General features: G+C 41.0%; 2 protein-coding genes across 5 annotated transcripts in view; one reads left to right on the top strand and one right to left on the bottom strand.

Moving 5' to 3' along the window:
- SLC30A4 (solute carrier family 30 member 4) overlaps window positions 1–17503 on the bottom strand; it is a 30164-nt gene extending 12661 nt beyond the window's left edge. Inside the window, exons 1-4 of one of the 4 annotated variants that reach the window (XM_027067174.2) lie at window positions 16958–17254; window positions 16322–16826; window positions 9050–9196; window positions 7787–8704 (exon numbers count right to left, since the gene is read on the bottom strand). In XM_027067174.2, coding sequence (XP_026922975.1) covers window positions 8601–8704; window positions 9050–9196; window positions 16322–16712 — 642 coding nt within the window. In that variant the 5' untranslated portion in view covers window positions 16713–16826; window positions 16958–17254 and the 3' untranslated portion in view covers window positions 7787–8600. Of the gene's footprint in view, window positions 1–7786; window positions 8705–9049; window positions 9197–16321; window positions 16827–16957; window positions 17255–17372 lie in introns of those variants that run through there. The other 3 variants (XM_027067170.2, XM_027067172.2, XM_027067169.2) reach the window with 3 other exon arrangements.
- The window catches only part of BLOC1S6 (biogenesis of lysosomal organelles complex 1 subunit 6), a 127652-nt gene that overhangs the window by 28250 nt on the left and 72203 nt on the right, over window positions 1–27199 (top strand). The window lies entirely within an intron of this gene.

Below are 27199 nucleotides of genomic sequence, written 5' to 3'. Positions count from 1 at the left end.
ATGTGTGTATGCACATAACACATGCTAAATCTGGCAACCCCACCTCCCAGTGATCATTTTCCTAAACACTTAAAATTACCTTACTGTGAACTTTCAGATAAGGCAAAAACACATTGAAAATAAAGTAAAATGGAGGCACCTGAGTAGCTCATTCAGTTGCGCATCCAACTCCTGATTTCAGCTCAGGTCATGATCTCATGGTTGGTGAGACTGAGCCCCATGTCCCTCTGGCTCTGCACTGACAGCACAGAACCTGCTTGGGGTTCTCTCTCCCTCCTCTCTGCCCCTCCCCTGCTCACACTTGCACTTTCTCTCAAAATAAATAAATAAACTTAAAAAAAAATAAAGTGAGGGGCGCCTGGGTGGCTCAGTCAGTTAAACATCCACTTCGGCCCAGGTCATGATCTCACAGTTTGTGAGTTCGAGCCCTGCTTTGGTGTATGGGTTGACAGCTCAGAGCCTGGAGACTGCTTCGGATTCTGTGTCTCCCTCCCTCCCTCCCTCTCTCTCTCTGCCTCTCCCCCCACTCTCAAAAATAAACACTGAAAAATAAATAAATAAATGAAGTGAAAGTCAAACTAAAGCATGACCAGATTTTTGGTAGGGAGGATTCCTATACTTAGAAGGCCCACTAGGGTTCCTGCCACGGAACACGCAGCTCTCCATACCAGTTTTCACCCATGTGAGTAGCATAAAAGGGATCCCAATGCTTGCCCACAGTTAAGAGTAATGGAATCCAGCTGATTCCTAGAACTTTCCAAAATAACATATTAGGATCCTGGTATCAATATCTCTTTTCCAGTAATCAGTAAGGAATGGCCTCATGTCTAGTTCCCTTGGTGAAAAGCAAAGACATCCATCTGTTATTTTTAATTTTTTTTTTTAATGTTTATTTAGTTTTGAGACAGAGAGACAGAGCATGAACGGGGAGGGTCAGAGAGAGAGGGAGACACAGAATCCGAAGCAGACTCCAGGCTCCGATCTGTCAGCACAGAGCCCAACGCGGGGCTCGAACCCACAAGCTGTGAGATCATGACCTGAGCAGAAGTCGGACGCTTAACCGACTGAGCCACCCAGGCGCCCCTCATCTGTTATTTTTTATTCTAATCACCTGTCAAAATGTCTTCTAGACAGGATACCGATAACTGCAAAAGGAGAAAAAGAAAACCTGAAATAGATTTTTAGGGCTGAGATTTATAACTGAGAAGTATAAGGCACAGATGATAGTATATAGCTAAAAATCCTAATAGTACTACTATGATCATTTCTTTTGATAAAAGCTCTTTCACTATGAATAAATGAGATTTTGGTGAAATATCAAGAATGGGAGGAATGAGCGTTTAAGATTTTTTCCCCATAGTATCTTTAACATGATGGAATGCAGATAAACATAGGCAAGATTTTTGCCCCCCAACAATTAAGAGAGAGGGAAGCTTTCCATCAACAACCACATTATGACTTGCTCTACTCCTCTCATTCTTGCTCTGGGTTAGTCTCTGGTCACATAACATACAATAAAGGTTTTCAACAAAAAAAAAGAGTACATAACATACGGATTTTTCATCTTTGAAGGGAGACCCAGGAACTTTCACAATTGAAACCCCAGATTTCTGGGGCGCCTGGGTGGCTCAGGTTAAGCCTCCGACTTTAGCTCAGGTCATGATCTCATGGTTCGTGAGTTCAAGCCCCACGTCAAGCTCTGTGCTGACAGCTGAGAGCCTGGAGCCTGCTTCGGATTCTGTGTCTCCCTCCCTCTCTCTGCCCCTCCCCTGCTCATGCTGTCTCTCTCTCTCTCTCTCTCTCTCTCTCTCTCAGAAATAAATAAACATTAAAAAAATTTTTTTTAATAAAAATAAACAAAAACAAAACCCCAGATTTCTGTGAAAGTTACTACCCCGGTAACTTTAGGTAAACTTGACTAAATGGAAATGTATCATAAATTAAAAACTCCTGAACGATTTTTATGGAAATTCTAGAAAACCTATTATTATAGTAGTTCTAACATATTTTGCTACTTTACACACAAATAATTAACTCACTCCACCTGACTGAAATGTAGCACTGGAAGAGGAAGGTGAGTGAATACATGTTATTATTACATCACTTAGGTCTTTTAAAATATACCCTGAATTTCACACACAGAGAATAAACAGTTTTGGTTTGAATGGCTAATAAATGGTAAGAAAAAAAAAATCAAATGAGAGAAAACACAGATGATTATCAAGTTTTGACAGTACTATAAAGTGTGAAAAATGCATATTTTAACACATCTATAAATTGCCAAAACTAGAGGTTTTCAAGGTTCATATGAAAAACACTGAGTCCTTCCTTCTCTGTCCTCCAGTTATTCTCCATCATAGTACCATATTCGTTTGCTCCATAGCATTTAAATTTTTTTTTAATGTTTATTCATTTTTGAGAGAGACAGACACAGCATGAGCACGGGAGGGGCAGGGAGAGAGAAACACCCACACAATCTGAAACAGGTTCCAGGCTCTGAGCCGTCAGCACAGAGCCCGACGTGGGGCTCGAACCCACAAGCTGTGAGATCATGACCAGAGCTGAAGTCGGACAGTTAATCAATTGAGCCACCCAGGTGCCCCTACTTCATAGCATTTAACATAATTTATAATTATATTGTATTTGTGTATATATTTACTGCTGGTCTCCCCAAGGTATACTACTATTCATTCAATTAACCTGTTGAGCATCGATTCAGTGAATGATTAACAATCTGCTTCAACTATGTAAACCAAACTCAACCCAAGCATACCTTGTTTTCCATGATGTGGCCAGATGTACTGGCCTATCATAACTGCTAACTTTTCTAATGCTATGATGCCAATAATGAATAGATTTCCTTCAAATTATATAATGTTTGTCTTTCTATTGCCTCAAAAAATTATATCAAACATCTCAAGACAGGTTTCAGAGGTTTACAAAAACGAACAGGGAAGGAGAATGGAGACACATTGTCTCTTGTATTTCCTTTTATGCTACTACCTTCTTCCAACAAAAGATAGGAAGGAAACAGAAGGAAAATCAGTAGGTTGTGCTGGATTTGGCTAAAATTTCCCAACGTGTATTTGAATTTCAACTTAATCTCAGACAGCCCTACTGCATTCAGGCTAAGGCATTTTTCAGTGGCCCACTGTTGCCACCAGAACACCAAGCTAAACTGCAAAGTTCATCTTTGGATCCTTTCAACTGCTATTCTCAATTCTCTTCCATTTCCTGCCTTCTCACCACTCCCTCTACCCCACACCCAAGGTACCCAGCACTGTCAAACTGACGTTTGGCTGTCCAACATTGACCACCTCACTCATGGCTTCCTTCAGCCTTAGTAAAAACTCCCATTCTAGGACACACCTATTCTTTTCCAGATGTTCAGGTGATATGAATTAATTCTAAGATGTGAATAATTAATAGGCATAATTCTTGTCAGGGGTGGGAGGAAGCTGTTAAAATGAATCACTAAGGAGAAGAGATGATGTTTTTTTTGCTGCATGTATGGGGGAAGAGATTTTTTAGCTGAAAACTTTCTGCTCCTTTAGCATCAGGGAATAAAATAACAAACTACACAGAATTAACATTACAACTATATACCTACCTTAGGACAACCATCATCTAGCCAGATCTGCCAAGGTCTTTGCTGAGTGGAACCACACACTGCTACACTCCTACACTGTCACTTTGCCATTAACCTAGGCTGATGATTCGCATTGCCAAAATGTAAATCTTGCTTTTTTTATTTCAAATACAGACAACTCTGCTTACTATAGTCCTTGCATATTATCTCTATCTTTAAGCCATGCAGCTTCTTCAGCCCAAGAAGTGACAGAAAAGCCATAAATAAGAGTCAATTATGCTCATAATCCATAGAGAAGGATAAAAGTAGAAAGCAAGCAAGGGTTTTCACAGTTTTCTTTAGAACAGCATTTCCCCTTGTCTGGCAGATAGTGCTATTCCTCCTAAGGATTTGTGGGATTTCTCCTATAGTATGTTTCATTAAGTTCTAAGGTTTTTAACTTCCAGAAAAAGAGGACATACCCACAGTCAAATAAATCCAAGCATTTAAAAATAGCTCATATAATGCATTGTTCCTAGCCAACTCTCCCTTTTCCCACAAAAGAATTGCCACTGTAATGTAATAAAAGAAAAAAAAAAGAAAAACAGAAAAACCTGAATGATTTTACACAATCTCTGAGTTCACATGAAGGAAAGGAATGTATCACCAGAATGGAACTGACTCCTGGGACGGCCACTTGTTTTTCTCCTCAAACTAAAACCACTTTTCTCTCACCTTCACTCAATGATTTTTGCTAAAATAAATTTTATATTGCCAAAAGTGCTACAAAAGACCTGAGTTAAATAGTGCATCTTTAAAAACTGTTGTTTAGGGGCGCCTGGGTGGCTCTGTTGGTTAAGCATCCAAGTTCGCTCAGGTCATGATCTCATGGTTCATGGGTTCGAGCCCCATGTCAGGCTCTGTGCTGACAGTTCGAGCCTTGAGCCTGATTTGGATTCTGTGTTCCTCTCTCTCTCTCTCTCTTCCTCCCCCACTCACACTGTCTCTCTCTCAAAAATAAATAAAAGATTAAAAAAAATTTTAAACTGTTGCTTAATCATCAGGATGAATCACCTTTCTTTTCTCCTACCTAGCTTAGACAGTTACACAAAGAGAAGAATTCCAATTAGCAGGGAGGGAAGGCAGGCAATTTAGGGGCGTGGACCATTTTCAAAGATATGAAAAGTGTGGGTAAGTGTGGGCAGGGAGAAGAGAGAAGGAAAAGAAGATTGGAACTAACTTTTATTGGGAATTTACTCTGTGCCAGGTAGCAGGTTAGGTAGGTACTTATACCTTACCACCTTAACGTATTTTTTACAATTCTGCAGTGGAAGTATTATCATTCCTGTTTTACAGAAAAAAAACACACACACACACACAAATTTGTACTTAGATTAAATCACTCTCCAAAAGGTCTTAATAGCTAGTAAAACTGCAGATCTCTGATCTGAACCAAAGACAACTTATTCACAAAACTCTAAAAGTGGTAAAAAACAAATAGGGCTGCCCCTGACTGACACCAAGAAGAAACACTCTTTTGACTAATTTCTTACTACGTCAAAGGGATCTAGAAGTCAGTACTCAGTTATGTTAGGGATCATATAAATTTTTATAGTGTAGTTTGTGAACATGACCACAGTTTCAGAATTACAGATAAATGTTTTCAAGTCCCAAATATATTAGTCCCCAAATTTCAAAAATATCCCTATTCCTAGTTTGGAAACTGGCTTAATGCACCCCAAACACAATGATTTGAGGTTCATGAGCTATACTAAATAATCTGTTTCACAGTTTTCATGTCCTTATTTACTCAGCCTGACTATGCAACAATTAATAATCTCTTACACTGCACTTACAGAGTTTAATATTACGTTTCCATTCCTACTTCATTCATGGTCTAGGAGATATGGTTTCATAAAAAACAGCTATAAAAATGTGATAAATGCTATTAGGCATACATAAAGCGTGATGAGCAAACAAAAAGGAAATATATTTAAGGAATGGTACTACTAATATCTGACTATCGTTCACAGGTACCCACCTCTAGGTCTAGAACAGGGTACACAGTATGCTGCCTTTTGCATAAGAAAGGGTGACAGGTAACAGGATATGAACATGTATGAAAAACACATAAAGTAAGGTGGTGAGGTATATGTATATATTCTCTTGTACTTTCAAAAGGAGATGCTGGAAGGATAGGTCAGAAACAAATTTAAAATCATTAATGGGGCGCCTGGGTGGCTCAGTCGGTTAAGCGTCCGACTTCAGCTCAGGTCACCATCTCACGGTCCGTTAGTTCGAGCCCCGCGTCGGGCTCTGGGCTGATGGCTCAGAGCCTGGAGCCTGCTTTGGACTCTGTGTCTCCCTCTCTCTCTGCCCCTCCCCCGTTCATGGTCTGTCTCTCCCTGTCTCAAAAATAAGTAAACGTTAAAAAAAAAATTAAAAAAAAAATCATTACTAATAAGGAGTGGGATTAGAGGAAGGGATGGAGGGGACAGAATGAAAACAAGGCTTCTATGAGGAAATCCTTTGTATTAGAAATTAATTGTTTATTCTTGCAACACATAAACTTTACATATTTATAAGACAGATCAACAAAGAAAAAACCAACTCCTGTCTTACCCCCTCCCCCTACCCTGCATCAAAACAAAATTCAACGACAGTTAACACACCAGAAGGGGATTCCTTCTGCAGCGTTTTTTTTAGGACCTGAATCCCTAAGACACAGGAGGCACACTACTTAAAAGTGTCCAATACAAACATACGTTCTCCTACAGAACGTGAAGAGATTACTCATGAAGCAATATATTTTGTGGAACACAGGACAGCCACTGCTTTGTTTTATAGCCTTATTCAATTCTACATATCCTTGTCTTTTTAATCCTCCCCCAAAGAGCAGAATAAGTGAAGTAAGTTCTATATCTAGATATAGCCTCGTAAAATTTTGGAATGCAAAGAAGAGAATGAAGATCCCAAAAGGCCCTTCTAGTGAAGATTTGAGTCCCTCTGTACCTTTGGGAAATACTCATCTACCTAGATTTTAACAACTCTTTTTTTTTTTAGATGATTTTTAAAAACTTCAGACAAAATTCACCATTTCAACAATTTAAAGTGCCCAAGTCAGGGGCTTTTAGCATAGGCACAAGGTTGTGCAACAGTTTCCCATTTATAGCCATTCAATTAATTGTGCTTATTTTCAGCCCCAGTTCTCCCTCCTACTCATCTCTGTCCCTGGCTCTTCTTTGGAGATCTGCTGGGCTGATCCAGCTCCTGGCTCAGTGTACTCTAGGCTACAGCTTCCCTGTTTCTTCCTCCAACCCACTCCCATCTATCTTCCAACTTCCAGAAATTTCTTGCTTATTGGTGACCCAATCCCTTGCTTCTCTTTGTTGTTTTTATTTCAAGGAACTCTCAGGAGAGACAGGAGTCAAATGCTGATATCTAGGCCACAAGTGTGAACTTTGTACTTTTAAGGAAAAAGGAAGATTCAACTCTCCACAGAAACTTGCAGAGATAAATAGAACAGCGAGTTCTGTTTTCTCTCATGTTTTCATAGTGCTTGTTATCTATGATGAAACAAAGTGACTACCTAGAGAAACACTAAGTACTACTTTGATATCTAACAGAATTTTCATGATTATGGGTTCTTATTATATGTGGGACTTTCTATATTCTGTTATTGCAGGTTTCTGGGGGAGAACTCCACTATTTTCATTAGCATTCCAAATGCTCTATAACCTAAAAGGTTAGGAGCCACAGGACAAAATGAAATGCACTCTTCCAAATAGTAGTGGAAGGTAAAAACCCCCATTCCATGATGCTGTGTTTGAGTGTCAGATCTTAAATTGAAGGCGTTTAAATCACAAGAAATTAAAGTTTGAAAATAATCTTGAAGTTGTTTAAAAGGCCCAAGGCAATCAGGTAACAAATGAGCGTATAGTATGTTGGTAAACAGTGGGGTGTGTTTTAGGAACACATCCCAATGTACGCTATGCAGTGGCTTAACAAACAACAGAAACACCTCACTCAGGGCATCAGCTCTCCTGTACAGCAAGCAGCTAAGGGGTAGGGATGCCAAATAATTTCCCAATCTGATAATCAGGATAGCTCCTTGAAATATATAGCCTTTAAGGCACAATGTCAAGTTTTACACAGAAGGCCCAGGGACTAAATTTTAGAAGACCTAGAGCTTAGTTAAGATTACGCTAAAAAGTAACCAAGAAGGGGAAGAACTGATTGATGTATTAGCAGTGTCAGTGACAGCAGATATACTGATATATTAGAGTGTCAGTGTCTCTACAAAATTAAACTACAAGTTGTTAATTCTGGTTCTTTAAGATAGGTTTTGCTGAAGCCACCTAAATGTCAGTTTTTGGGTTCTAAGCAAATGACATCTGAATATATGGCATTTCACATATTAGTTCAAGTAACTGCCTTATACATATTTTAAAAATAAGTAAAAAATCTAAAAACACAGTAACACAGGAAAGAGTTGTATGGATAACAATGTATGATTTTAACTCAATTCTTATTTGCTCAAAATAGTAAAATAAAAATATGTGTACAGTGAAAGAAAAAAATTTTAATGACACTTGTCAACACATGGTAAAGAAGACTTTATTCAGGGAGAGGAAGCTACCAAGATAGGTTACATGACCACTGTAACAGAACTCTGCAGTGGGGGAAGAGATTGGGCTCAACGCTGAATACTGAATAAGCAAGGGGGAATTTACAGCCATGGAGCAAGGTGGGAGTCAGTGGATGGAAAATTACTAAGGGGAAACATCAGGAGTATGGGGACTCTGGCTAAACGGACATAACAGAATACTCGCTAGACACAAGCCAGTGCAATGAGACATCGCCTAGGGGATAATCCATCAGACATTAAGAGTGGGGGTGCTGTTAAATTGGCTTAGAAGGGTTTTTGCTAAAATAAGATTTTATAAGGAAGTGCACAGATGGGCTTGGGAGAAGGTTCAGGAGACTGACTAAACTTTGGTCAAGCAAAGAATCTTTGTCAGCACTTACAGAATTATATTGATACAGTGGCAGCAGTGAAGGTCAGCCACACAGTATATGTTATACCTATGACACTACTGCTTAAGATCTGGGCTACAGTAGCTTTGGTTGGAACACCTGAAGTGAAAGAAAAAAGTTAATACACATTAACAAACCCATGTAGTTTTGCCTGGTTGAATAAAATGAAGGTAAACTTTTTTTCTGATAACATCTTCAGGAAATAGGGAACAACACTTAAAGATTAATGATTACCATATAATTTTACATGTGTAAGCAGTTTAGCTGACTAGGCTGAATGTACCCTGGAATATATGTATCTGAATAAATCTTGTTCATCTGTTGTCATTTGCTTTTTTCAAATAGGTTATCACCAGAAAGATTTCAGTTAATCAAAGGTTAGTTATAGTTCATTGTGGTTTTACTATAAAACTTGATAAACCAAAAGAAACTCCAATTACCTACCTAAGCGATGAAATCCAAAGGTGAATCTTTTGGTTGGAGATTTTGAGGACAGCCACAAAGCAAGCAGGGTCAGTATGATAGCACTTAGGTCAGTTAACATATGAAGTGCATCTGTCATGACTGCTAGGCTATTTGCAATGTATCCACCTTGGAGTAAGGGTGAGAGAGAAGGAATACGTTAGTTAAAATAATAAACATAAGCAATCAAACCAAAAATATGTAACATCCTACAAAACATCAACTTTCAATTAAATATTTATCCAATCACAATTAAATCAAGGTACTCTGAAATTTTATACAGAACACTGAATATGCATATATTTTTGTGATGAAAACATCCCTTTCATGGGGCGCCTGGATGGCTCAGTTGGTTAAGTCTGAGTTCAGCTCAGGTCATGATCTCACAGTTATGAGTTCCAGCCCCCCATCCGACTCTGCTGACAGCTCAGAGCCTGGGGCCTGCTTCGGATTCCGTTTCTCCTTCTCTCTTTGCCCCTTTCCTGCTTGCTCGCTCTCTCAAAAATAAATAAACATTAAAAACAATTAAAAAAAAGAAAATTTTCATTTCTAAGAACAGATTCTCGGAGGAGTCAATGACCTTAAAAAATTAAGTACCACTAAATTGGAGGCTAACACACAGAAATTTTTGTGGTTTAGCACTGCAGCTTTTACTCAAACTACTAATCCTATTAGACACTGAAATTAATAACCACAATATGTAAATATTACAAAAAAGGTAAAGGTAGATACTCACTTGTTGTGAGGGTTTGAACACAAAATTAAATGGAAGACATTTTTTTAATGTACATGAGTACATTAACTAATTAGTACCTTAACTGATTCCCTTGGTTATAGACAGCAATGTTTCAGAAGGATTAAACATGGTATTTAGAGTACAATTTTTAACACTGATTTTCCAGCCATTATATGTATATGTAGCATGTAAAATTCATTTCATAGATGTGTATGTGTGTGTATACATATATGTATGTTGTTCTATTATGGTGAATCAATTTTCCTAGCACCATTCATTAAATAAGCTTTTTTATGCCAAGCATTCAAACTTTTGTGTATCAGAATCACCTGGAAGATTTGTTAAACTGCAGATTGCTTGCCCCACTCCCAGAATTTCTAATTCAATAGAGCTGGATGAGGCTTGAGAATCTCTGTTTTTAACATGTTCCCAAGGTGACATCGACGTTTCTAGTCTTGGTACCTCTGAGAATCACTGTTACAATGAACTTCATGGTCAGGGTATTATGACACATAAGTGTGCTGAGCCACTGTTCCCTCTCTTTCTGGGATGAGTGTGCACAGCCAAGAGCAGCAGGACACAAGCTGGCGATCTTGAAATCACATCCATTTACTTCAGTGTGCTCTATACAAATACCAGTTTTTATGTATTCCCTTGACATTAAAAAGCTAAAATCACTAAGAGAAAGTATAACTTGGTAGTTAATAATATGAGATTTTAGACTCTCTGAAACTCTCAGCCAGTTAGTTAATACTTTTGAGCCTCAGTTTCTTTATAAAATAAAAATAATACCTCAAAGTTGTATTGTCCATTAACTTTCTGAGATGATGAAAATATTCTATGTATGCTGTCCAGTAGAGTAGACACTAGTCACATGTAACTTTTGAGCATTTGAAATATGGCTAGTGCAACTGAGGAGTTGAATTTATTTAATTTTAGTTAACATATTTAAAGAGCCACGTGTTGATAATGATCAGCAAAACTAGCAAACTAAGGACCTCTGAAAATAATCTCCACAAAAGCTGGGAGAATATGTGCAAAAATGGTCCAAATCAGCTTTTTCAGAACCCTGGAAATTAACCAAAGGCTGACACAGGAAGTATTAATTCAAGGAAAATGACTGAATCTTGATAAGAACAGTGAGCTCTGTGGCATTCTAATTCGCCTTGGACCCATCTCCCTCTCTCCAGCTCTGTGGTAGCCCTGAAAACCAATAAGCACAGTGAAAATATCAGTCTGGCAGCCACTGCAAGGTATCAAATGGGGTTAGAGCTCCTAAAAAGCCCAATCCCAAAGAACTAGCATTATTGGATCTGTCTGGTAGTTCCCTGGAAGGCCATACTAGCAAGGCTGTTTTCACTGGACTTGACTTGGGGATCTGCCCTATGCAAACCCTAAGGAAGGTTTGTCAAAAACAATCACAGGGAATTGTTCAACACTGCAGCTGCCTGAGGCAACAGATAACAAAGTGTTCCCCGTATTCTGAAATTTCACAATGATACGCCTTGGTGTGGGTTTATTTTCACCCAACTTGCTGGGTTTTTGTTGACTGTTTTAATCTGGAAATGTACACCCTTCAGTTCTGGAGAAATTTCTTAAACTATATTGTTCGTAATTTCTTTTCTTCTGCTTTCTCTATTCCTCAAACTCCTATTACTTGGAGTTTGGATTGACACACTAATTTTCTTATGTTTTTTCTCTTATCTTTTTGCTCTACTCTCTAAGAGATTACCTTAATTCATCTTCTCTTCTAACTTTTATGAAGTTTAAAAATTTTGTTTTTATTGTTGAAAAGCTCTTTACCCTGATTTTCTTTTTTACAACAGCTCATTCTTTTTTCTAATCTTTTTTTTTTTAAGTTTGTTTTGAGAGACAGCGAAAGTGGGGTAGGGGTAGGGAGAGGGGGGTAGTTAGGATCGCAAGTGGGCTCTGTGCTGACAGCAGAAGAGCCTGATGTGGGGCTCAAACACATGATTGTGAGATTGTAACCTGATCAGAAGTCAGACGCTCAACCAACAGAGCCACCCAGCTGCCCTAGCCTATTCTTGTTGATAAATAATCTATTTCTCTGGATAGGAATTATATTATTATACCCGACTGGCTCTTAAACAGGGTTTAACTAGCTTCCTTAGTCTTCCTCTTTACCCACACTCCTAGGGGTATCTGGTGCAAACAATTCTGGGCCTACTGAGGCTTCTGAAGTGCAGTAGTTAGTTCTCAGTATGGTCCCTAGATCAGCAGTATCAGCATCCCCTGGGAACTTGATAGAAAAGCAAATTCTCAGGCCCTATCCCAGACCTACGAAATTAGAAACTCTCCCCCGGCAATTTGTGTTTTATTTAATAAATTCTCTAGGTGTGGGGCACCTGGGTGGCTCAGTTGGTTAAGCGTCCAATTCTTGATTTCAGTTCAGGTCATGATCTTATGGGCCCTGCATCAGGTTCCACGCTGTCCGCGTAGAGCCTGCTTGGAATTCTGTCTCTCTTTCTCTCTCTGCCTCTCCTCAACTCGTGCTCTCTCTATATACATACATAAATAAACAAACTTACAAGTAAATTCTCTAGGTATTTCTGATGAATTCTGATGAATTAGGTTGCTTCTTGGCTGTCCCCAACTGCTTGCTTAGGAGCTGGCTTCCTAGGGTCTATTAAGTCAGTTACTTCTTTCACCCATCTCTAGTTTCCCAAATTTATCTTGTCTCTAGTTTACCCAATCTTTGTGGATATACATACACATACACATATGGATGGATATACGGTTTTGTGTGTGTGTGTATTTAAAATTCCCTTTATTATAGTTTAAGAGAGGCTTCAGGAGAAAGTACATTTAGATACATGAGTTCATTTGCTATCTTTATCTGGAAGTCTGTTTGCATTCATTCATTCAAGCTTTTTCACTCCCAATAAAAATGCAGTTGTTAATCAATAACCATTACTAAATCCAAAGGATATTTTAGTTCTCATCTTATTAGACCTTTCAGCAGCTTCAACTTATTTCCACTTGGAAATACTCTATTTTCTGAGATTCTCGAATACCTAGTTTGTCTTCTGCCTGACTTCCAAAGTTGGAGTTCCCCAAAACCTGGGTTTTCTAGGTGGTTTTTCACATTCTGATGGCATTACACACTGTATCTCTTAACTTGACCTCTCTTCTGGACTACTGACTCATATGTAACAGCCCACTAGGCATCTTTACTTGGCTATTTTACATACAATTGATAATTAAAATGTCTGAAACAACCCTTGAGCCGATGCCTATATCCTGCTCTGTATTTCCTCCGTGCTTCATAAATGACATACATTTCCCTACACTCAGAATGCTTAAATGAGAAACTTCAGAATCATTCCTGATGCTGCTCTCCCATTAATCCCCGTATCTAAACCATTAGTAAGTTTTGTTAATGTTACCTCTAGAATGATTCTCAACCAGTCCATCCACACTAATCCAAGCCATAATCATTTCTTGTCTGGACCCCTGCAATAGTTTACTTGCTTCCATTCTTGCACTCTCCAATCCATCTCCACATAAGAGCCACAATAGTATTTTAAAAAGATAAATCCCATCATGTCATTCTCCATTTAAAAGGCCCCACTGGCTTTTCGTTGTACTTATAATTAAAAACTGCACTCTTGGGGCACCTGAGTGGCTTAGTCGGTAAAGCTGACTTCAGCTCCGGTCATGATCTCGCGACTCGTGAGTTCGAGCCCCGCATCGGGCTCTGTGCTGACAGCTCAGAGCCTGGAGCCTGCTTCTGATTCTGTCTCCCTCTCTCTGCTCCTCCCCTGTTCACTCTCTCTCTTTCTCTCAAAATTGAATAAACTTAAAAAAACAAAACAAAACTGCACTCTTAACATGGTCTATCAGAACCAACCTGACCTGGCGCTCCTGTCTCTTTTCCTTTTTTCTTACTATATTCGAGCCAAACTTGCCTTCTTTTTGGAGGCTTTTAGGACCTTTGTACATGCTGTTCTCTTCACTTGGAAAACTCCTCTACTCCTTTTGCTTGGATAACTCCTACCATTCTTTTTTTTTTGGTTTAATTATACCTGGCTCATACATAAACTATGTCCCCTTGGTTACAATGTCTTTTACTACCTAACTTTTTTTCTTCATAACACTTACGTCCATATGAATTTTAAATTTATTTATGTATTTAATATCTGTGCCCTATATTAGACTAAGTGCTTCAAACAGTAGCGATTATAATAGTTTTGTCTGCATTGCATACCACAATACATAATACGGTGCTTGGCATAGAGTTAAGTACTCAAAAAATACTTGCTGAATGAAAGAAGAATAGACCTGTCTAAAGTCTCAGAGCAAATTAGTGCAATGCCAAGATTCAAAATCAAGTCTTCTCTTTCAGATCTTTAAATTACTTCATTTTTTAAATTATTCCATACTTCCTATATAAGATACGTTATTTCTAAGTGTTTTTGATACACTTTAATAAATGCTCTACTATATACAATTTAACTCTAATATTCTGAATATTTGTTAATGCTTATCCTAAGTATTAGCATTTCTGTATTAACAAAAGATTTTTCTATTTGAAAATAAATATTTGAAAGAAAATACTTATTGTGGCTTTCACAAAACCACATTTACCAAGTAACAGATTTTAAAAATAGTATGTGAGAACAATTTTATCTTAATTTTTACTTAGGTAAAATAATTTTAAGGGGGAAAATTGTGATTAATGTGACTTTAACTTCAAATATTAAATATTAACTTCAAGAATCACTAAGTCTGACTGACTCAACTTTCTAGCTGTGTAAATTTGGGCAAGTCATTGAATCTTAGTCTGCTGAGGCCATGCCTTATCAGCTACAGCTTAACTCCTTTTAATTTCTTTATAGCTTAAGCATTTATAATTCTCTAACACAATAAAAATTAATTCAACACAAATTTATTGAGTGTCAACTCTGTGCCAGTCATTGTTTTAGGTGCTGAGAACGCAGCTTACATTTCAGCAGAAGAGAGATTATTAAACAAGTGAATATACAAACAAGATAATCTCATGCTTTGGGCTTTTAAAGTTGGGGACAGAACAGGAGAGAGGAGATGTTTACTTTAGTCAGAAAAGGTCTCTCAGAGGTATCTTTTGGAGTAAGATATGAATGTCAAGACACCAGTCAAGAGAAGATTTGGGAAAAGCCACTCAAGGTTAAGCAGTGTTTTTCAAACTGCAAGCCCTGATCTATTTTGTGGAACATGAAATCAATTAAGTGGGCTGGGGGGATAACTGAAAAAATATTAGAATGCATCACAAGAAATAAGCCTTTTGTCTTAATTATACATATATATGCTATATAATATGTGTGTGTGTGTGTGTGTGTGTGTACATACATGCCTACATATGTATGCATGCATGCCCACCCGGGCACAGTGTTAAGTGTATTTCTTACTATATAGTGAGATCAGAAAAGTTTGAGAGCCACTGAGGTAGAGGGATCAGCTAGTTTGAAGGCCTTAGGGACAGTAAAGAGCTTTGTAAGCCATAGGGACAAAGAAGGCCAGCATGGCTGAAGTGAGGACTGGGGAGGAGGTATAAAATGAGGTAGGAAATGTATATAATTTTCCCACATACAACCTCCAGCCAGCATCTTAATCTGGACTGCCACCTCTATTCTCATCATGGGTCCTCGTTAAGAAACATGGCAGAATAACACCCTTGCTTTTATGTCACTTTGTAAACTGTCACTAAGAGAAGTTAGCAATTACACTAATGTGACTGTGAAATTAATCTCTAAGAATGTATTTTATAGTGAGAATGTATTACTTGAGTAATTAAAAAGTGAAAAAACCAAGTTCATAAACCCTGGGGGAGCCGTCTGTTTCCTTTCAGATCCTCACTATAATGAAAAACTTTAAAGGTTAGTAGTATCTAATTCTGAAAATCTCTTGGCTATAAATACAAAAGGAAAGAGTATGAAGAGACCCCTGAAGTCAAATGCAGACACACACACACACACACACACACACACAAATAGAGACCGGGACTGTAGATGTGGCTCTTTCACTAACCAGCTAAGTGTCCTCACAACTTATTTAAACCTCTTTTGGGCGCTCAGATTCCTGAAGTGTGAAAAAGAAAGTAAAGCAGGTGTTCAGTAAGGTCACTTCATACCTTCATAATTTTATGATTCTAAGTTATTCTAGGTCATTTACTATTTTTAAAGGTTGCAAAAATTAACCTGGCCATTATTATTTTTAAAAAATTTTTTTAAAGAGTAAGTTAAATGATACACGATGAAGCTCATGTCCTTAGCTTTACAGTAGATGTCACGGTGTTTGGAGAACTGGAAGAAAACGTCAGTTATCTCTGAAAGTTTATGTTGTACTTAGGTTGATCTGCACTTTGGAACCGTGTGGCCTTTCCATATCACCAGATCGGTATACTGATAAATAACAAACTTCCTGAAAAGAACGTTTAAACCTCAAATCCTGTGTAGCTAAAGCTTGACAACAACCCTCCGGACAAGGTAAATGGAAAGTGAGTTGGCCACACAACTCACCTACAAGTTCTCCAATCATGAAAAGCAAGTAAAGAACGGCAGCAATGGTCAACCTGGTTTTCACCTTTCTCTGCTTCAGTAACTCTCGCTGTCTGCTGCAGTTGTCACAGGCGTCCACCTTCAGACTCAGCTGACTGTTGGTCAAAGGCAAGTCCTGGTCCAGTAAGGAATCATCGTCGGCCTGGAGGGCCGGGTGCGCCCCGTTAACAGGCCTTTCTGGGATTTCAGAACCATCATCGGCCACCACAACTCGAAGTTTGTTAAACCGAGAAAGCCCCTCGTCCCCCACCTCGTCCGAGAAGTCAAAGGCGCTGGTGTCATTTAAAAACAGCGGCGCATCATCCTTCCGTAGCAGAGATTTGAGACGCTTCCACGCGCCGGATCCGGCCATGGCAGAGGCTGAGCGGCCGCGGCGCGGAATGGCTCGGTGCAGGCGGCCGGCCGGCGGCTCCTACTTCACCGGAGAGCCAGTTCCCGATGGCACTGCCGCGCGTCCCTCCCCATCCTGTGGAAAACGAAACACGCTATAAATTAAAGGCGCCCCAATACTGCCCACAAGTTCCGAAGCCCGGGGCGGCGGGGGGCGCCAGGCCGGCCCGGAGGCTCCGGGGCTCCGCGAGGGGGCGGCGCATCTACCTGGGGCGCTGCCGCGGGGCCGCAGCTCATCTCCCCGCCCCCGGCCGGCCGGCTCGGCGGGGCCGACTCAAGCAGCTCGGCCCGGGGCTGGGCGGGGAGCGGGGCCGTCCTCGCGCCTGCCGCGCCCGCAACTCCAGGCCGGCTTCCCGAGTCTGACAGGTTCGGGGCCGGCCGCCGGGGGCCGCCGCCTCTCCCCGCCCTGCGCGAGGCCGCGCGCGTGCGCCGCAGCGGCCGCAGGCGAGGAGCGCGAAGGAGGGGTCCGCACGAGCCCACGCAGGCCCGCGGCGCAGGGCTGCGGCGCCCGCAAAGGGGCGGGGCAGGGGCTCGTGCCGCATCCAGTCCTCCGCCTCCCGCCCGTAGCCCCAGTCTCGGCTGCGGAGCCCCGCGCGCCTGGCTCTGCCCGAGGGGCACTCACAGGGAAGCCCCAGTCTCTGGTGCCGCACTGTCGCCTCCCCAGGCGGAGAGGCGCTAGCGGATGGAGCCGGGGCCTGCGGTCCGAGTGGGTAGATTCGAACGGTCCCGCCCGCCTGGGGCTGGGCGTTGCTGCGGGAGGTCGCTCCACCCTAGAGGGCCTCAGGAATCTCGGGGCAGGATCTCGGTTGCGGATCCTGGGCAGAAAACGAATTTGTGCTTTCTTGTTAAGTGAGAAACTAAGCAGCTTGCTTTCTTCGAGTTGCTGCTTCTCTGGCAAGTTGACAAAATTTGCTGCACGGGTGAGAGGGCAAGCGAAGCTTATGGTCAGCAGTTCTATGGCCTGCTTTATATTTGCTATTGCTTTTCAGCAATTATGTGTTATCCTGTGTGTTCGCTTAGTGTCCCTTCTCCCTCCGTATAACATAGACTAAACCCAAGCAGAAAATCTAGTAGGGGTGTTCGTTTTGGCCTTTGGTTCTGTTAACAACCACAAATTTAAAAGAAGTTCTGAGAAGCAGTTTCTGATTTAGATTTAAGTTTTGGGGCTCAGTCAGTGAAGCGTCTGACTTCAGCTCAGCTCATGATCTCCCGGATGATCTCGTGGTTCCTGGGTTCCAGCCCTGCTTAGGGCTCTGTGCTGACAGCTGAGCCTGGAGCCTGCTTCAGGTTCTGTGACTCCCTCTGTCTCTGCCCATCCCCTGCTCACACTCATGCGCTCTTTCTCTCTCTCTCTCTCAAAAATAAATATCTAAAAAAAATTTTTTTTTTTAAAGATTTAACTTTTAATAGTAACATGGAGGGGTGCCTGGGCGGCTCAGTGGGTTAAGCCTGACTTCAGCTCACGTCAGGAGCTTGGAGTTTCAGACCCGTGTTGGGCTCTGTGCTGACAGCTCTGAGCCTGGAGCTGCTTTGGATTCTGTGTCTGCCTCTCTCTGCCCCTCCTACTCATGCTCTGTCCCTCTGTCTCGCTCTCTCTTTCTCAAATAAATAAACTTTAAAAAATAATAGCAGAATGGAATGGCAATAGGCCTCCCCACTCCTCTTCTCCCTTGAAAGTCTAAGAGATTCTTAATCCAGAGCCCTTGAATGGGTTTTAGGGGCTTCTGGAAGCCTTAAATTCATGTGCAAAATATTGTGGCTTATATGGGTTTTCTTGAGTCAAGTCCCCTAGCTTTCATCATGTTCTAAATGGGTTTAAGACTCAAGTAAGATTTAAAACAGCAACACTGTCAGGAGAACTCATAGATCAACCCCCTAGCTTCCACTCAGAGTTGACTTGTAGTGCAAACTCCTCTATTTATCCTGTGTTAATGGATGTCATATTTGGATAGTAGTCTACATGGATTGCCAAATTTCAAGTTACAAAATCTGCAATAAAAGTCACATGGAACATCATTTTCCTCTGAAGATTTAGAATGCACTTTCGAATCTTGCATGCCTTGGGTGCAAGAGCACCAACTGCCTTTGAACTCCCCAGCAATCCTTTCACTTTTGAATGCCCACCATATCCCCACAGAGCTGCAGCCATGGGAGTCAGGTTAGGAAACCTGGATCAGAGATGCCATGGTTCCCAAGACCCGGGAGGGAAGTCTTGCCTAGGAAATTATTCAATAATCAGGGCCCTCAGTTCATTATCAGCTGAAGGGAGAGTGCTTAGTGAGTAGTGCTTTCCTAACCCCAAATATCTTAATCCACCCAATTTGGGAGTAGGTTAGTGGTTTTTCATTTGTTATACTGCTTGAAATTCTGCTAGTGAGAAAGATAAATGAACAAAGCAACGATGTCAGGAGTGTGATTGCTCTCTCTTTAGTATGAGTTCTTCAAATAGGATTCCATCCAAGGAAAGGGGATAGATGTTTTCAAGGAAAGTTGAGGCAGGAGCATGGATTGTTTTGGGTACTTACAGTAAGCTTTGTTGGGAAGGGGTGCAGTTCTGCGTCCCCATTTATTTTTACTATTTTGTATCGCTGGGTATCTGGACAGAGTGATGGATGGATAACAAAAACTATATAGTGATTTTAATGTATGTTCACAAATTCAGATACTTGTCCCATCCAGAGGTAGATCTTAATCTCCCTCCCAGTGAATGTGAGCTGCTCTTATTGAATAGCATAATGGCTTACAAGGAATAGAATGTGACATAAGTGACAGTAGATGACTTAAAAGACTAGGTCATAAGAGGCACTGTAGTTGCCTGCTTGTTCTCTCTTGGATCACTTGCACTGGGAGAAGCCAGAGTTACCATGTCACGAGGAACTCAAGCAGCCCCAAGGAAAGGCCCATGTGATGAGAATGGAGACCTCCTGCCAGCAGCGATGTGAATGAGCCTTATTGGAAGCAGGTCCTCCACCCTAGTTAAACCTTCAGATGTTTGTAGCCCAGGAGATGTTGACTGAAACCCCATGAGAGATCCTGAGCAGAAGCTCCCATCTAAGCCACTCCCAGATGACCCACAGAGACTGAGATAATAATGTTTATTGTTTTAGTATGGTAAGTTTGGGGATAATTCGTTACACAGCAATAGATAATGAATATACTCAATCTCAACTTTGCTCTGTACCAGGAGAGACACTTTTCTTATTCTTTTATCATGCGCGCCCTTGTTCCTAGGCCTGTCCTTGGGCTAGTGGCATGATTTCTATCACTGAACTTTAAAATGGGCTAAATAAATAGACTTCTGTGAATACTCTTGGAATTTGCAACCTTATTTCTATGTATTCAGAATTTATAACAACAGACAAATGAACTTTTGAAAAATAATCCATTTATAATCTGGGTACTGCCTGCAATTCAGCTAGCTATTGCTCACCATGCCATTCTTTTATAAGAGACTTAATACTTCTTTCCAGTTGAAGAACTTTTTTGCATGGGCAAATAGAAAAAGTTGCCAACCATTTATCCTATTTCTTACCCAGGTAACCCCTAACACACAAACTGTTTAGGTAATACCAGAAGTCTGACATTTGCAAGACACACACTCCAGCAGTCAACAAGAATAGCCCCCAAATATCCTTCCTCAAAACCTGTTTTGTGGCCCAGATATCTCTTGGGACAAATGACAATGCTGAAAATAATACCACAGCTAACATTTACTTGGGGCTTGTTTATGCACCAAGCACCTCTGCAGGGGACCTGATTTCCATTAGAGGGGAAGTTAAGAATTCAAAGCATGGGTCTTAAAGTCTGACCGTATTTGTATCCTGGTTTCACCATTTAGTTATATCGTCTCTGGAAAACTAACCAATCTGTGCTTCAATTTTCTTACATATAAAATGGGGATGATAAGAGTACCCACTTCACAAGGCTGTGGTGAGGATTCAATGAGATGATGCATGTAAAGCATGTAAAACATAGCATATGTAGTTCCTAGCACACAGTAAGTGCTCAATCGATGACAGCTCATATTTTTTTAAGTAGATGAAGACGTGGAGTCTCAGGGAAGTGAAGTAAATTGACTGGAGTCATGCAGCTAAAAAACAGAGCAGGAGTTCAATTCCAGATCAGTTTGGTTTCAGAGCTCAAGCTCTCAAACACTAGCCTGCACTGTCCTCTCAGTTTCACACACAAATGGAATGATGTGCAGAAAAGCACCTAGACTCCTTCAGGTGTGCTGGGAGACATCCCTGTTCCATATATCAAAGACTTCCCAGCACCTTGAGACTTCAACATCACCCTGTGAAATCCTTCTTGGAAAAGAAAGGAAAAAGTGGAAAAGTTTTTAAAAATCGAGGTATGGGGAAAGGTGCCACATACTTGACAGGCTCACGTTGCATATTCCCAACCTGAGAATTCCTTTCTCCATTGGAATAGATGATTGTAGGAGATTTCCAAAGGATGCATTTGGAATGTGACTTCTTATCTTTTTCAGGAGGGGTTGAAAGCTATCAGATACAAATGGACAAGAGCTAGTGATGTGATACACAACTATGGGGAGTATAATAATTTCTTCTTTCTATGGAGTGCTATGCTAACAGAGTGGCTGGAGAGTCAGTTTAACCCCTCCTCCAGGGGAAGAGAAGGATGCAAAGTAGGTAAGAGAATTGCCCAAGGACAGGCAAGTTGCCTTCTTGGACAGTGAGTAGATAAAGGAGAGGGTCTCTGGGCCACACCCATGTATCTGTCAGGAAAACCAACCTGTGAGCTAAAACAATCAAGTTCATTGTTTTCATACCTTTGCTTTGTCTTTCCTTACTTTTTAAAGGAAATGTACCTGTGAATTTCTCTAACCATATCTGGCTAAAATTAGAGGGAATAGGAGCTGGGATGGGTTTAAGACATAAGCACACCCGCCCTGGAGTCTGGAGGTAACAGCTTGAAGGTGAGGGTGGAACGCTGATTTTGGACATGCTTTAGGAATCCATCACAGACAAAAGAAGTTCCTTCAGCCTCTAATTTTGCCATCCTTTCACAGTGATCCCCAGCACCATACTGTTGCTGAACTCATTTTCTTGGCTGTAAAAGTGGAAAATAGTATTTGTCCTACCTCTGTCACAGGAACACTGTTAAGAATCCAATGAAATTTTGCATGTGAAAACATTCCCTTACTTACTTTACTAGAGAGAGCTATTAAAAACCATACCATCTGGGGCACCTGGGTGCCTCAGTCAGTTAAGCATCTGCTCTGGATTTTGGCTCAGGTCATGATCTTGTGGTTCATGGGATCGAGCCCTCCATTGGGTTCGACACTCACAGTGTCAAACCTGCTTGGGATTTTCTTTCTCTCTCTCTCTCTGCCTCTCCCTAGTTCGTGCTCTCTCTCAAAATAAATAAACATTAAAAAAAGAAAGAAAGAAAAAAGAAAGAAAGAAAAAATATTTTAATCATAGTTCATTCATAACTTTAAATTCCCCTCTAAAAAACATTTGTATTTCTTGAAACTGATGTTTAATTTCTAAGAAATTCTTAGTGGTGAGATTAATCTGTCTCATACTGATTGGAGATGATTAAAACACTAATACTCAGTTCATACTTACAGTAGACTTATTTCAGAGAACATTATAACCTTTATGAATTAAACCAAGACAGAGAAGCAACTGCGGACAAAGTGACTCTTGTGACCTCTTAGAACTGGTGGCTTTAAACAATGAAGGCCATTGTATAAAAACTCCCTCCCAGGGTTATTGTGAGGATTAATTAGATTAAAATCTGCAAAGTGCTTTGAGTTTTTCCCAGAATTCCTTTATAAATAAAGATGGCATTAATTATTTTTTTTGGAAGTATCCTTATATGGATCTTCCCAGAATCAAATGTAACAAATTCACCTGTTGTTTAACTTGTATTCCCTGAAGCAAAAAACCCAAGACCAAGCCAACCTAAATGACCTCTAATGGTTTTAAAATGACTATAGATAGGAGCATGCTTGAATGAGCAGAAGTTAGTACCCTAATCACAAAGATCTTGGTGTATGTTTTACATGACCGGGTAATGCCTCATAATCACTATACCATATGGTAATTAGATATAAATTACTGTAATTATTACAGCTGTTTTATACTGATCAAGTTTTACTCTCCTCTTTGTTATTTATATTTTACTAACTCACATTCTACTCACTTACAAATAGGCTTTAAGGCAGTCTTCCCATTAGTAGGCCTTCCTCACCTCAGAATACTAGAAACGATGAGAATGAGAGCTTTTTCCTGATACTAGATACTGTCTAATCCTCATTGTATGCACAGAAACAAATAGACACAGATGAAAAACAGGTGTCTTAACAACCAACTCTCCAGCAGCTGAGGTTCCTTGGGAACCCCTTCTCAGTTTCCCAGTCTCCGATCTTAATCCTGTTCCCAGTGACCCACCCAGCCCGCACTGTGAGCTTCCCCCCCACACCCCAAGAAGGAGCTACTCTGAATATTCTGAGTGTGGGTGTGGGGCAACCCAATTGGGTGGAGGCCTGTGATGTGGGTGGTGAAAGAATTCACCCTGGGCAGAACAAAGGAGATAGAAGTTTATTAAATACACCGCAAGGGAGCTACAGGCAGGACAGCAAAGGAGAGACTGTTTGATAGGGGGCTGTGTGTGGGGTGGTGGGGTGTAGTTAAGGGGGGAAGGTGGGGAGGTATGAGAATGTGTGGAATTTTGGTACCTTTTTTTTGGTACCTGTGCCCCATTGTAAGTAGCTCAGTTGTCAACTAGGTCTTAAGGCTATTTTGAGGGGGGTCACCTAATGGGCCTATTTGCATTTAGCCTGGTGGTCAGTGTGGGCCCTTTTACCTTACTGAGGTTTCCATTGCTCAGGCATGTTGCCTAAAAGCTGCCTCTACAGTGGGCTTAAGGTAGCAGAAACTCTGGAGCAGGTCCAGGTGAAGTCTGGGGAACAGTAGGGTAAGAAGCCCATTGTAAATGAGGAACCGGTCTGGCAGGCAACCAGCTGTCCTGATTTACTCGGGATGGAGGGTATTTCCAAGACCTGAGACCACAGTTTACTGGGATGAGTTTACCTTGTAGCAAGAATAGATTCTGTAACCGTGATATTGCTGGGCAGGGAGAGTATCTTACCTGGGCAAGACACCTTGTTCCTGTTGGGCCCTGCAGCACACTGGGCTGGGTGTTCTCAGGGAATTCTCAGGATGTGACTCCTGTTACAGTGAAATGGAAGAGGTCAAAGGTGTCTGAGAGGGAGGCCAACCACCTCAGATAGGACCCCCAAGGTACCATGACCCTGTTAGAGCCGTGGAGATCCCAAGTCAGTTCTGTAACTTTGCAGGTGTGGAAACTCTGCCTGAGGGTGAGGCTGGGGAAGTCAGTGTATGCCAGACTGCCCCAAGAGAGTGAGTAAATTACTGTGTGGTTGATTGCTTAATTATCCTGGAGTACAACTCTCTTACTGCCCTGGATGCCCTCTTCACAGGACCAGTGAATATGAGAAACCAAGTTACCTTACAGCTAGAACAAAGGTGGCTGGGGGGTTTCAGTGACATCATTTACAGGCCTCATGGCCTCTCCTGGCCTTTTGTGTTCCTTTTTCCCTGCTGGGGTGTTCTTCCTCCTTCTCAGTGTCTGGCTAACTGCCATTCAGCTTTCAAACCCAATGGATTCTGCCCAATTTCCCTCCTTCTTTCCCTCTTTCCTCCTCTCCTTCCCTTCTCTCTTCCCTCCCTTTTGTTTTTAAACTTAAAAAAGTTTATTTTTGAGAGAGAGTACACATACACACACATGTGCACGAGTAGGGGAGGGGCAGAGAGAGAGGGGCAGAGAGAGAGGGGCACAGAGGACCTGAAGCAGGCAGCACTGACAGCAGAGAGCCGGATGTGGGGCTCAAACTGGCAGATGGCAAGATCATGACCTGAGCCAAAGTTGGACACTTAACCAACTGAGCCACTCAGGTGCCCCTTCCTTCCCTTTCTTCTTTCCTTCTTTTCTTTCTTTCTTTCTTTCTTTCTTTCTTTCTTTCTTTCTTTCTTTCTTTCTTTCTTTCTCTTTCTTTCTTCCCTTCCACAAATGTTATTTGAGTGTTTATCATATGCCAGTCACTAAAATAGGCACTGGAGCTATAGAATTGGATAAGACAAAGTCTAGATGATAACCCACCCCTGATTAGTCCTGTATATACAGCATAAATTCTAATTCTTTATTACTAATTCCCCCCCCCCAGATTCCATGCAGACTGTTGATATCTATATATAACTTTTGAGCAAAAGTGAAAATAATATAGCCTTTCTTCTTGGTTCAATTTTAGTTTAGTCTTTCTGAAATCATTCCCCAGGCCCCCATCTGGTAAAGTCTTCAGATAACCACTTCCATCCATGGCGTGCTGATTTTTATCACTTAGTATTACTGTTACTGCCTTTAGTTCTCTCAGTTGTGCTTAGTTCTGAGTTGTGACCTTGCAGCTCAGAGCCCTGTCTTCATTTTATAAATAGTCGGGATATTTTTATCCCAAAGTGCATTACTTTGCACTTGTTCCCACTAAAGCTCACTTGTCAGTTGTCTGACCACAGAGTCAGATTTATAGGCTCTTCTGATAGCCCAAGGATTGGCAAACTTTTTCTATAAAGGGCCAGATAATAAATAATTTCCGGTTTGCAGCAATACCTTGGTGCTGGTCGAATTTGCTCACTTCTGCCCTTGCGAAAGCAGCCGTAGGTGATAATAAGCAAATGAGTATGGCTGTGTTCCCATAAAACACTGGACACTGAAATGTGAATTTCGTATACTTTTCATCTGCCACAAAATATTAGTCTTCTTTCGATTTTTTTCAACCATTTAAAAATGGAGAAACCATTCTTAGCTCAAGGGATGCACAAAAACAGGTGTAGGCTGGATTTGGCTTGTGGGCTGTAGTTTGCTGGCCATGATCTAGACTCACCACTAGTTAGAAGTGTTGTTCGAGATTTCACTGCTCGTTCCCTCCTCCTGATCACTTATACATATAAGTGATATACATTGTAATTGCAGTTGCCGTATATGGCATGGTTTTTTTCACCACTCCTTTACCTACTCAATTCTAGATAAAGTCTAGAGCCACTCTCCCCCATGGCATCCATCCCACCCCAAGTCTAGACAAGTCCATTTGTTACATATGCTCATGTCTCACTTTGTAAATTTGTCTTCATTAGTGGCATTATTTGACTAGTGGGCTGCTTCTCACTCCCTTGTTAGGCTTTATGCTCCATGAGACTGGGGGCTGTCTATCTTTGCTCATATCTCCTGCACCTGACCCTGTGCCTGGCATGCAGTAGGTCCTCAATAAAGCATTTGTTGAACAGAGGAACCAGATCCACAGCAGACCTCAGCTTATTGGCTGGGCATTGTTGTCTATAATAGCTCCCTCCCCTTATTAGCAGAGAGACCTTGAATTTTAAGATCTCTTTGAGCTTCAGTTTCCTTCTCTGTCAAACGGAGATAAAAGTTACTATCAGTGGGTTGTGGTGACTTAAATGAGAAGATGTAACTGGCACATGGCTTGCTCCAGTCACTGTTAGATTAATGTCAGGCTCCTTCCCCACTTCCTCTCATTGCTGTCAACTCTATGGTTGTCTGATGTCTAACTACCACTTGCTCAGATATCCCAAGTGCATAGGACTCCACCTGCCTGAAGAGAACTGTACTGTTTCCTTTGAGAAACCCAGAATTAGAAATATGATGAGTACACCCTTCATATATCTGCTGCCTTTCTAAGACCTGTCCTTGGGCCCTCTAGTTCCCTCCCCTGGCTGGAATCAACAGGCTCCACCCATTGTTTTTGCTTCCTTATGTTTGCTTATGTTTGCTTAGTTCCTTATGGCCTCACAAAACATTCCAATCTTATGTGACTTTTATTTCAGCCTCTCCTTTGGAAATCTGTCAAAGGTTTTTGAAGGTGTTAAGGTAGAAAATATAAAGCAGTTCCCTTTTACCTACACACTATTTACTTCCTCAAAAATTAAGTAAATTAATTTTTCTTTTTACAGATACCATTTGACCATCTTCGTCTAAAGTTAACTTTAAGTGTTTACCATGCTTATTTCACAAATAAACCATAACTTCCTAGGTTCTCTCCAGAGATTTCTTAATGATAATAATTATCATGTCATAAAAATTACAAGATTTTGAGCCCAAAATGTGTTAAGCACTGTGCTAGGAACTTTATTTAATACATCATTTAATTTAATCCTTATAACAGCCTTGCATAGTGGATACTATTATCCCCATTTTATACATGGGATAAATGAAATTTTTTTTGAGAGAGAGAGAGTGTGTGTGTGTATGAGAGCAGAGTAGGGGGAGGGGCAGGGACACGAGAGAGAGAGAGAGGGAGAGAGAGAGAGACTCTCAAGCAGGCTGTATGCCCAGCACAGAGCCCCATGCAGGGCTCTGTCCCATGACCCTGAGATCATGACCCGA

The sequence above is a fragment of the Acinonyx jubatus genome, chromosome B3 (assembly GCF_027475565.1).
Source record: "Acinonyx jubatus isolate Ajub_Pintada_27869175 chromosome B3, VMU_Ajub_asm_v1.0, whole genome shotgun sequence".
In the NCBI taxonomy this organism is placed as follows: domain Eukaryota; kingdom Metazoa; phylum Chordata; class Mammalia; order Carnivora; family Felidae; genus Acinonyx; species Acinonyx jubatus.
This window is presented reverse-complemented; position numbering and strand designations above follow the sequence as displayed.